This window comes from Phyllostomus hastatus, unplaced genomic scaffold (assembly GCF_019186645.2).
Source record: "Phyllostomus hastatus isolate PE091 unplaced genomic scaffold, TTU_PhHast_1.1 phas_scaffold_501, whole genome shotgun sequence".
NCBI lineage: Eukaryota > Metazoa > Chordata > Mammalia > Chiroptera > Phyllostomidae > Phyllostomus > Phyllostomus hastatus.
This window is the reverse complement of record NW_025334033.1, coordinates 9,995,967-10,008,237: the sequence shown is the minus strand read 5'-3', so window position 1 is coordinate 10,008,237 and position 12,271 is coordinate 9,995,967. Positions and strand designations below refer to the sequence as shown.

The window sequence follows — 12,271 nt, the reverse complement described above, 5'->3', positions numbered from 1 at the left end:
TCAGCCAAGGACTGTCTCTCAGCTCTGCCGCCCCCTCATGTTGGTGGCCTCCTTCTCGGTGGGTTGCCCCTCACGGAGTGAGCAGGTGGCTGTCTCCAGTTCCAGACTCACACACTCACGTTCCGTCAGCTCAGCACCTCCAGAGGGAGAATCCCTTCTCCAAAAGTTTCAGCAAAAACCTCAGTTTTGAGTCTCAGTGGTTTAACTTTGGCCATAGGCCCGTTCCAGAGCCAATCCTTAGAGTCAGGGGGATATAACCCATGCCTGGAGGGCGGTAGTCAACCCCTAAACCATGTGAACTCAGAGTGGGGAGAGGTGGCTCCTCAGGGTGCCATTATCAAAAAGAGGGGTTGATTCTGGACAGGTGAAACAGCAGGCACCACCCGCACCCCCACAAAAGCCAGGAAAAGAGAGGGGACGTGGTCAGCAGTGTCAGCTGCTACTGAGGAAAGGATTAAAATGGAGCCAGTGGATTAGCCATCAGGGGCCTGGGTGACCTTGGCAAGAGCCGAGTCAGTAAGTGGTGGTGATGGAACCCAGGTGGGGGTGGGCTGACGCATGAGTGGGAGGCCAGGCACCAAATATAGAATTCCCACAGCAGCTGGGCACCGGAGGGGAGGAGTGGTGCCCTGGTCACAGGCATTCCGGGGGTTTGGTTCAGGGTGAGCACGCGTTACACGTTGAGGGAAGGGGGCTGTAGAGGGGCAGCAGCTGGTGTTTCAGAAACCTGAGGAGAGGCAGGCTCGGAGCAAGGATTCTGAGGAGGGCTGGGGGCTCCATGCGGTTTGGTGTGGCGTTGGTGGCAGCAGTCGGCTGGGGGAGACACTGCAGATTGGCCCCTTGTCCACTCGTTACGTCAGCTGCCCGCCACAGGGCAGCAGGGCCGAGGGTTAGAGGAAATGTGGGGGAGAAAAGGTACTTTTTAATAACAGAATTCTCTTCTGTAACTACATCTAGAAGCTTACTTCTAAAAAACATTCAATGTACTTTTCAAAACCTTAGAGAGTTGTGACCGAGAAAGCTGTGGTTCCTGGATCTGGCTGTGGGTCAGAATCGCCAGGAGGTCTTCGGGCAGATTCCAGGGCCTCCCCCAGACCTCCCAGCTGGGAACGTCACTGTGGGTGAGGCTCGGAAATCTGTTTTTGTCCTTGTTTTTCCGTAAACCACCTCTCAAAGTGATTCTTAGTTAGCCTCCTCCAGGCAACATTTGGGAACCTTTGACAGATGAAGGTTCACCTGATGGAACCATGACTGAGTCATCCAGCCTGGACAGGGTAGCCTCACAGGCTCACTCACTCTGGTGGCCCTTCCATGGAGTGTGGGCCAAACTCCATCTGTTCACCTTTCCAGCAAACGACCTAGATAAAGACATAGAAGCTGTGCTTACAAAACTGGAGATTATGTAATAAATGTAATTTCATAAACACCTTTTTTCACTTAATATATGATGAACTTTTTCTTGTGTCATTAAGTAATCTTCAAAAATAACTTCAAAGATTGCATCATATCCTATTGCACAGCTTGGGACATTGTTTCTATTTTACACTGTTATGTACATTCTTGGCTGTAAATCTTTGCTTTTGCAGGTTCTTATGGAATAGCAGCCTGGGCACAAATCACTGCATCAAAAGGTGTAAGTATTTTTCAAGAAAAATATATATATATCCTCACCCAAGGATATATTTTTTGATTTTAGAGAGAGAGGAAGGGAGGAAAGAGAGAGAAAGAGAGACATCGATGTGAGAGAGAAACATTGATTGGCTGCCTCTCATATGCGTTCTGAATGGGAATCGAACCTGCATCCTAGGCATGTGCCCCACGGGGGTCACACCAGCGACCTTTCGGTGTAGTGGACAATGCTCCAACCAACTGAGCCACCCAGCCAGGACAGAATAAATATATTTCTGATTTTATAATACGTGCATATACATATTTCTTTTCAGAAAAGTTATTCTGAAAACTAAGTATTTCAGAAATACTTATTACTTATTTCAAAATAAGTATTTCTGAAATACTTATTTCAGAAAAACTAGTATTACTATTAAAAAACAAATAAATATGATAAGAAAAACTCTAATTTGATTTTTTTTACTAGTAAAGTTGTAAAATATATGATCATTCATCTGTATTTATTTGTGAATAGTCTGTGAACTTTGCCTAATTTTCATCTGAGTATTCTTTACCTTGTAGATGTTTAAATATTTTGCTCAAACATGGCTATCAGCCCATTGTCATAATTATTACATTTTTTGTGTTAGCTTGTCTTTTTAATGTTTTATAATTTTGACATGCAACTATATTTAATATTCATGGTCAAGTCTAACACCTTTTTGCTCTTTTTTAAACTTTTTAATTGAATTTATTGGGTGATATTGGTTAATAAAATTATATAGGTTTCAGGTGTACATTTCTATAATACATCATCTGAAGTTTGTATTGTGTGTTCACCCCAAGTCAAATCTCCTACCACTTTTTCCCTCCTTTATGAATGTTTTTTATCGCCCTTATGCATAGAAAATCCTTGATTATCCTATAGGCTTTAAAAAGTATTTAAGTCTTTAATCCTCTTGGAAGTAAAATCTGTTTCAAAGGTATTCATTTTTTTTTTGGTTGTTATATATTTTGTTTTAAGATTTTATTTATTTATTTTTAGAAAGGGAAGGGAGGGAGAAAGAGAGAGAGAGAGAGAGAGAGAGAGAGAGAGAGAGAGAGAGAGAGAGAAACATCAATGTGCAGTTGCTGGGGGTCATGGCCTGCAACCCAGGCATGTGCCCTGACTGGGAATCAAACCCACAACACTTTGTTTCTTAGCCCGCGCTCAATCCACTGAGCTACGCCAGCCAGGGCTGGTTTTTATATTTTTTAACAATACTTATTGAATAATCCTACTTTTTCTCAATGTCACATGAGGTCTCTTCTAATGCCAATGTACTAAATATTGGAATCTTTGGGGACCTTTCTCTTGCATCTTATTGTTCTGTTGGTAGATTCTTATACCCGTACTATACTGTCTTCAGTCACTTTCAGTGTTCTAAATAACTTTGTCACTCTAGAACATTCTTTAGTAAATGGTAGCACAGACTCTTTGATCTTGTTTCTCTTTGTTTTCTAAATACTATCAATCATCACTTCCTCTGATTCTTTCAGAGGAACTTTAAAATTACTTCATCAGATTCTTCCCAGAAACTCCCACTGGGATTGTATTGGAACTGCATTACATCTTGCCGCTTGCTCTCCCCAGGCAGGAACTCAGGGCTGCTCTTACTCAGACCTTCTCTGTATCCCAGAGGAGTGGTTGATTTACTCGCCAGTTGTGAATACTCACATTGCTGTCGTCCTTAGGTATTTTGTATTCCATTGCTTTATGAATCAGATTTTTTCCTTTATATTTTCTAGATAGGTGTTGCTGGTATGTTAAGATAGCTACTGATTGTTTTTTCATTTTCATTTTGTATCTGTTTGTTTGATTCAGGTTATTCCGACAGCTATTCATTAGATTCTCTTGGGTTTTCGAGATAGACAAGTATATCAATTACATTCGCGGTTACTGTGTTTCCTCTTCTGTTTCATGTTTTATTGTGTTGGGAAGTGAGTGTTCAGATGAAGCTTCTAATTTTAATAATAATGCCTTTGTTATTTCACTTTAAAATATGATGTTGGCCATTGGTTTAACATTTTATAAACTAACCACATTAAGAAATTATCTATTGCTAATTTTAAAAGAATTGTTTTTGAAAAAATTAGGACGGATGTTGAATTTTGTTAAATGCCTTTTTACTTTTTCCTCTAACCTGTGTTCTGTGGATACAATTCTGGGAGGTTGTAAACAGGTGTTCAAAAAAAAAAGTGTTCTCTAGTCAAGTAACTTTGAGAAGTACTGTGTTCGGCAGCCTCTCATGCAGCTCACAGAACTCCCGGATCAACCTAGAGTCCGTGCTAAGACCCACAAATTACAAGTCATAACATAGAAAACACTTAATAGATCTTCATTGTATGAGGAAATGAGTGGATGACTAGAAAAATAAAGAAGGCTGTAAGAAGTTAGAAAGCGTGATACCTCTGAGTCCAGTAAACTTCCTCTCCCTTTCTTCCTCCTTTCCCATTCCCCTACCCTCCTTCCAGAACAGCATGGAAGGCGGAGGGGAGTAGCTACAGGGAACAGCGCGGGTTAGACAGCTTTGAGCACATCGTGAGCACACCGTGTGGTTTACATTCCATCCATAGCAGGGAAACAGAGATGTGAAAAGACTTCACCCAGCAAATTCCAGTGCCCTGGCCCAACAGGTTAATAATGTTCCGGTAGTAGGTCAGCAGTTTCAGATATGATGTATTCTGAATAAGCATTCCTGGTGATATATGCCAATGATTTAACAAAGGGAAACACAAAAATAAAAGGTTTCACACTTAAGGAAGACATAGTTTTAAAGTGGAGGAGAAGCTCATTCTGACTTGGTTTTCCAGTGACTCAAAGAAAATTAACATTTTAAAGTAGATGAAATATTTGCTCAAGGATACTTATCTCAGCATTGTTTATAATAGTAAGAAATGGGAAGCTATTCCCAATAGTTAGGAAATGGTTTACTAAATTTGATACATATTCACTTTAGAACAGTATGCAGCCATTAAAAAATTGTTTACAAAGAATTTTTAATGGTATAAGGAAAACTGATGATGCAAATCTAGATACAAAATTTATTCAACACTTTGATCCCAATTTCATTAAAAAATATATTTGCAGAGAAATGGATAGGAATATTTCAAAATGTTAAAAGCAGTCATTATCTTGTGCTGGTGTGGTCTGTGCGAGCCACCTAACTTGTCATAAGCATGGTTTTCTGCAGGATGGGGATGAGAGCGCCTGCTCCAGGGGCAGTGAGGGCAAAGTGAGGGAACGTGTGAACTCCTTGTGAACGGTACGGCGTGGTTTCCTAATAATCTGTGGTTTGGAAGGGTCTAGGAGCAGAACTGGTGGTAGCAGACTTACATATTCTGGACCATGTTATAAGTTGTTTGTGATAGTAGGTGTTTGACTCTCCTTCTACTTCCATTTCTTGGTATTAAACATGAGGAAAAACAAAGGAAACTGCTTTAAAAACAAATTTCCAGCCCTGTCTGGGTGGCTCAGTGGGTTAAGTGTCTTTCCATACACCAAAATGTTGCAGGATTGATCCCTGGTTGGGGAACATATGGAAGGTAACCAATCGATATTCTCTCCCTCCCTCTCTCTCTCTCTCTCTCTCTCTCTTTCTCCCCCTTCCTCTCCCCCCACCCCTGCCTTTCCCTTCCTCTCTCTCTAAAATCAATAAATATATCCTTGGATGAGGATTAAAAAAAAACAAAACATCATTTCCAGATTTCCGAAAAATCAGAGTTGAAGGACTAACCCTTTTCATTCTCTCTCCTAGTGAAACAGTGGGTCAAGTATTATTAATAAACACTCGTAAAATTGTCCAACACTTAAATTGAACTTATTTATTTAAACTTATAGCCACGTATTTAAAAATGAGGAAATAAAACTGCTTCGTCACTGAACTCAAAAGTTGTACTTTATTTCTTTCACGTCGATGTGGTTTGAATACCCAAAGAAATAACCTGATCATTGGGGTTAGCGTAATGCACTTGGAAAACTGTCCCAGGCCATACCAGTGAAGTGGGCCCTCCACATCTAAGCACAGATGCCAGCGTATGCACAAACTTTTTTTTAAATCTCACTTATCATTACACAAGTTATTTCTCTGGATTTCGCTCACAGTGCACCCCTAATATAGGTGCCATATCACCTTTTAGAGTGCTCACTTAAATATTGAATACTACTAACAAGCCTTAGATTTGTATACTTATTACTCATAGAATGCATTCCCCGTAAACGCTCCTGTTGGAGACTGACTCAGCTTCTCGGGCTCTGACGCAGGGCAGGGGTAGTGTTCTCACAGGACTAGTGAGAAACCCCATGTTCTAATCCAGCGGTCCCCAACCTTTTTGGCACCAGGGACCAGTTTCGTGGAAGACAATTTTTCCGCAGACCTGAGTGGGGCGGGAGCAGACAGGAGGTGGAGCTCAGGTGGTGATGTGAGTGCTGTCCACAGGGGGGAGGAGGGAGGTTGGGGACCTGTGTTCTAATTAACCACTTAATCTATTTCAGCCATAGTTTTCTCATCTTTAAATGGGGATAAAAATAGTGCTTACCCCATCAGGTATTTAAGATGGAGGAAGTTTAAGAATGCATAGTCAGGGGAGACAAAATTTGCAGCTAGAATTTTGGAGTAATGTGCCTCTTGCAGTTTGATTGTTCATTTGTGTTTTAGTTAAGCCCTCCTTGGAGGAGATGGCGCTTAGGTGCGTTGAAGGACTTTTCATCTCTTAAAGATTCTTTCTTCTTGTCACAGTGACATTTTGTTTCTATGAAGTTAAAAAAACAATTCTACCCTAAGCCATGGGAGAAAAAAAGATACTGCCCACATACTCCCTTGCACGACAGCACGAAAGGCTGGGCCTCAGCCTAACCTGGCAGCCCGCATGCCCAGGAGCCATGAGGACAAAGCGGAACCATGGCCTCCGGGAGACGGGCAAGGAGAGGTCCAGACTCCAGCCCTCCCACACCCACTCCTCCCAGCGGCTTGGAATCCCACTGTCTGTCCGTTTTTGCACTGATGGCTTGGCTCGAGTTCTGGGAGCAATCACCGCTGGAATTGGCAGCCTCCCTGAGAACACAGGAAAAGGAGCGCGAGGTGGAGCCAGGGACGAAGTCCAGTCTAACGCACAGGATGCCTGTGCGGGGGCCAGCGGCTCTGAACGTGGTGGGCTCCTTTCCGTGGGCTTCCTGTGGCCTCTTGTGCCTTTGAATTTTTGTTGTCACGGATAACACCACACCACAAAGTCCTTGGGACTCAGGGCTTTGAGAAAGCCTCTGAGGTGTCAAAAAAAAAAAAAAAAGTTTAACACAATCAAGCAGCCTCATGTGTGGGGCAGTGTGGGTAGCCCGTCTTTGCGCCTCACACCTCGGGATCTACTCAGACTCTTTTCTTTCAAGTTGCTGGTTTCAAGCCTCATCTCACTTCATTCTCACTCGGCTCGCGTCAGACTCTCTGTCCCACTGCGCGTGACATGTGCGTGCCTGCCCAGCAGCGTGACGTGAGTGTGTCTGAGTTTCACCATCCCACATTGTAAAAACTCTCCTGGGCAATCAGCATAGCATGCCATATACTAACTCATGTATCTGACAGGTCCTACTTAGGGACCAGAAGCTGGGGGTATGGGGCACCCCGAGGCTGCGGGGCTGAGCCTAGAGCAAAAGCCTCCACTCACGAGGGGAGAGCTCCAGGCTCCAGTCCTGCAGGTCCAGCAGCGAATTTGACCAGCAGCAGGTCATGTTCCCACCCCCATCCTCAGGCTCTTCACAAGCACAGACACGGGGTCGGACCAAATGGTTCCCAACAGACTTTGAGGCTCTGAGGTTCTGAGAGTGTGGAAGGCGCCCTGCAGGAAGTGACAGCTGATCAGAAGGGAAGAAACAAGCGCACCAGTAACACCAGTACTAAGTGTTCCGTGAAGGTTTCGGGAGACGGTGAGGCAGGGGGGTGTGGGGAGTGGGGGGATAAGAAAGGCCCTGGAGTGATCAGGGAGGGCTGCCCTGATGGAGGCAGTAAAGCGGCTTACAGAGCGGGTAGGGTAGGTAGTAGAAATCGTGAGACATGGTTCCCCACCAGATGGAGGAAATGAAGTGAGGGAAGATGGAGGCAGGAATTCCGGGCCTAGAAGAGGCTGATCAAAAAAAGAAGAGCCCTGGCTGGGTAGCTCAGTTGTGCCGTATACCAAAAGGTTGAGGATTCGATTCCTGGTCAGGGAACATACTTACAGGTTCAGTCTGGTTGGGGTGCATACAGGAGGCAGCCAATCAATGTTTCTCTCTCCCATCTTTTTCTCTATTCCTTCCCTTCCTCTCTCTCTAAAATCAATAAACTTATCCTCAGGTGAGAATTTAAAAAGAAAAAAAGGAAGGAAAGGTCCACTGTAGGGGAGGAGCAAGAGCCCAGACTGCAAGGGGTAGCTCGTGAGGGTCCCCGAGTGGAAGTGACCTGGGAAGGAGTGGGCTGTTGGAGTGCTGCTTTAGAAAAACAGTCTGCTCTCCAAGGGCAAGTGGGGGAGAGGGCGGCTGGGGGGCCGCTGGGAAGTATGGGGTGACCAGAGCCCAAATGAGGTGTGACGAGGAGGCGGAGGAGGGAGGGAGGCCAGAGTCTGATGACCACCTGGAGGAGGGCACAGAGAGTCAGTGAGTCCACAGATACTGTTTCTGCACCTACTATGTGCCAGACACTGTTAGATGCTGGGATAGCGTGGTGAGCCACAGACAAGGGCCCTCTCTTTCAATATGTTTCTAACATCCTGCGACAGTCACGTGCGAACAGTCACATGAGAGGAGTTCAGATACTGATGCATGCCATGAGCAGGGAAATGAGAGAGAGGGACGGGGGTGTCAGACAGACTGGAGACGCCGCCTCGTCACTGAGTACTTATCGACCCTCTCAAACGAGTGCCCGAGATGGTTCTGAGCACGTGGGAAGCATTAGTGAATGGGAGAGACAAAAAGCCCTACTTTCCTGTGGCTTACACTCTACCAGGGGAGACAGGGAATAAATAATAAAATAATAAACAAGTACATGTTATATTAGGATTAAGGGAATAAGAGCTATGGGAAAGAGGACAAAATTTTGTTCTAATGTTTTGCTGTTATAGATAATGCTGCAATGGACATCTTCATGCAGAAATCTTTTTTGTGCATTTAGGATTTTTCCTAAGGGTAGATTTCAAAAAGTAAAATTACCTCCATTTTAAAGGTTTTTAAAAATTCCTCACCCGAAGATATGTTTTATTAATTTTAGAGAGAGGGGAAGGGAGAGAGAAACATCTATGGGTTGCCCTCCTAACGTTCCCTGATGGGAAATCAAACACGCAGCCCAGGCACGTGCCTGACCAGGGAGCGAACCCACACCCTCTTTGGTGTATGGGATGGCTCTCCAACCAACTGGGCCATCCAGCCTGGGCCCCCACGTCATGGAAAGGAGGGAATCTTGAGGAGGGAGGGAGGGAAGGACTCTAAGTGGCTTCAGCTGAATGTAGTGCGGGTCGGGGGTGAACAGAGCTGTGTTAGGGCTCAACCAGTTCCCACAGAAAGTAGGCTTGCCCCACCCAGCATGTCACTGAGCCAGGCCCATGCCTGTGTCACACCGGTTGGTCTCCTCAGCCCACTGAGTGAGAATCCTCAGTGACATTTGCTAGGGCCGCTGTATATAGTTGTGCAGGTTAAACTACATGAGGGCCCCTGGGCAAAGGGACACGTCGGGGGTAAAATCCAGCTAGAGTCCTCCTTGCCAAGCTGTGAGCCCTGGCACAGGGCTGTGTCTACCTAGAAGAAAGGGCATCTTTTTCCCTTTTGCACTAAGGGCCCTGGTGATATCTAGTCTGAGTTCCCCCTTTCACCTCCAACCTCATGGCAGCCTCTGTTGCTACTGAATTATTTGGAAATTGTCTTCCATGGCTAAGCCTCCAGGAGCTCAAGGGAGCTGTAAGTCCACAAGGTATGATGTGCCAGCCCCATAGGCTGTCAGTGACAAGGAAGGAGAGGGTTTACTATTTTATTCAGTACATGGAGTGCCCTCAGTGGGCAGGCACGGTGCTGGGGATACGCATCTGCCACAGACATGGGTCTGCCTGCGAGGAACAACAAGCGAAGAAGTACCTTACCCATGTGAGCACCAGGGTGGTCCAGGCACAGGCGGCCTGGGGCCCACAGTGGAGGTTGCCCCAACACATTTTAAGTTTTAAAAATCAGCCCTGGCTGCTGTGGCTCAGTGCCAGCCTGCAAACCAGAGGGTTGCCAGTTTGATTCCCAGTTAGGGCACATGCCTGGGTTGTGAGCCAGGTCCCCAGTTGGGGGTGCATGAGAGGCAACCAATCCATGTTTCTCTCTCTCTCTCTTTCTTCCTTCCCCTCTGTCTAAAATAAATAAATAAAATATTTTTTTAAAAAACCATTATTAGCAAAACAGTAAATCATTCTCTTTTTATGGGGGGAGGGTATATTTCTAGATTTTGACATGATTCTGTTAAAAATCAGTAGGCCCGGGAAGCACGCTGGCCTTCGGCTCTGTTTCTCAGACATCTCAGACCTGCGGGACAGCGCGCTCAGTCTCTCTCTTCCCTCCCAGGTACTTACTGGAGCAAGACTTCCCCGGCATGAGGATCGGCCCAGAGCCCACCACCGACTCCTTCATCGCTGTGATGTATGGGGAGACCGAGGGCAGCACCCCAGGGAACGCTTTAGTCGTGGACCCCAAAAAGCCATTTCGAAAACTTAGTCGCTTTGGAAATGCTTTCCTGAATCGGTAAGGACCGGCAACCTGACCATCTCTGGTCAGGTTATTTAAAACTTTTCTTTGAATTCTTTCCAATTACATGCAAAGGTTCAAAAACAGAAGAACACAGCATGTTTGTTCTAGAAGAGAGACGTTACAGAGAATAGGCTTAAGGTATTCAAATATTTCAAAGATGTTCACAGGAAATGATCACTGGCTTCAAAGGGCAGAGCCAAGGCCCTGGATTGGATATTATAAGGCCACACAGTGCAAGGAATACATTTCCAGTGGTTTGAGCTGCACAGAAGTGGTTCAAGTTGCCTTGTGAGGTGCGAGCTCCGCATCACTGGCAATGTTACGTGGCGGCCAGATGCAAGCACCCAAACCTAGTGCGCCAGGGCCGCCTGCTCACTGCTTAGCCCAAAGGACCCCTGAGGTCCTCCGGACCCCCAGGTTTACTCTGTTGATTTTTGCAGAAGAGGTCACCTCACCTCCCTGGCTGTCCCTGATGCTTCTCTCCCCCCATGCTTTGAGCTGCTTCCTTCTTATTAGAGCAGAGCAGGCGAAATAGAGCCAAAACACCACACAAAAAGTTAATGTTCACACATAGGCATTATCTTATAGATGTGAAGCTGCAGGATAGATGCATTCACTGGAGATGCATTTGCTGTGTGCTGCCCCGTCACCATTCCCCAGAGCCCCCAGTGACTCGGGGGTGGGGTGGTGAGGGCAGGGAGCACCAGCGGGTCCCCCGGGTGCCACTCTGCCCTTTCACGTGTGGTCTGCTCCTACCTCCCTCCCCCTCCCCCTCTTCGCCCCGCCTAGCCTTTTGTTTTAAATATGTTTCTTTTTTTTTCTCCGTTGTTCCCTTCTCCCCTCATCCCCTCTTTTATGAGTCTACTGCTTTGGACTGGTTGGTTTGAGGCCGAGGGCTATGGGAGGTTCAGGGACAGGGCGGGGTCATCTAAACCCCTTTAGGGAGATATGGGACTAGAGCTGACAGACAAGAGACTTAAACTGCACTTCTCCTGTTTAGATTAAAAAAAAAATAGGAGTGTATGCTCCCAGCTGACTGCTGTTGTCCCAAAGGCTGAGGCATCTCATCGCACAACTCCAGGGGGCACCGTTAACAAGGGCTGTGGAATGAACGATGTCCCTGGGTGTGTGCGGTGGCTCTGCCCACAGTGGCCATGGCAACCTCCACAGGTGCCTTCCGGGAAACCCTGAACTCTCTAGGGATCCATACTCTCCTTTAAGGGCTTTTTTATGCTCCGATTGCAGATCAAAGAAAGCATCCAAGTGGCAGGGAGGGAGTTTGGCAGTAGGATAAGTAGAACGGTGCCGATGATGCACATGGAGCCACAGAGAAATCTTCCCTTATTGCTGGCAGTAACTTGGAGTTCATTCCTCAACTCCAGAGCATAGTTGGTTGGCACCAGAGCATCTCCTGGTGGGAGAAGTAGGGGTCGATGGAACCAGGTAGGGGAGCCACAGAGGGGCTCTCAGAAAGGACTGAGAAAGAGTGGCCCACACTGGAGGGGAAGTGGGACAAGAAGCTCCCCCAGCAGGCCCTCCCAGGAAGCCGTGGTCACAGGGCAGGCAGGAGCCCGGCTTCCGGGCCCCGGACTGGCCCTGGGAGGAAGTGCAGGGCGCAGCACCCTTCTCCATGGAGGGCAGCCCGGAGTCCTGTGGTTTCGTCACCACCGCCCTTACACTCACTGTCTGTTTGCCTGACAGGGGCCTGAAAAAGCGGTGAGCTGGGCCTTTCTTCAGGGTCTCATTCTGCGAGTCCATATTCACAATGGACAAACCAGGAGGAGTTCTCAGCTTGTTTAATTCCAACGGGTGATTTACTTTCCCAACAGGCTTTTATTTATTTTTTTTTCAAATTCCAAACATTTAGCAGATGAGTATGAAAAC

At 46.3% G+C, this 12,271-nt stretch overlaps 1 protein-coding gene across 1 annotated transcript in view; it reads left to right on the top strand.

Moving 5' to 3' along the window:
- EHD4 (EH domain containing 4) overlaps window positions 1-12,271 on the top strand; it is a 75,746-nt gene that overhangs the window by 9,721 nt on the left and 53,754 nt on the right. The window contains exon 2 of the mRNA XM_045822199.1: window positions 10,205-10,381. Within this exon, the coding sequence (XP_045678155.1) occupies window positions 10,205-10,381 (177 nt within the window). The remainder of the gene's footprint in view (window positions 1-10,204; window positions 10,382-12,271) is intronic.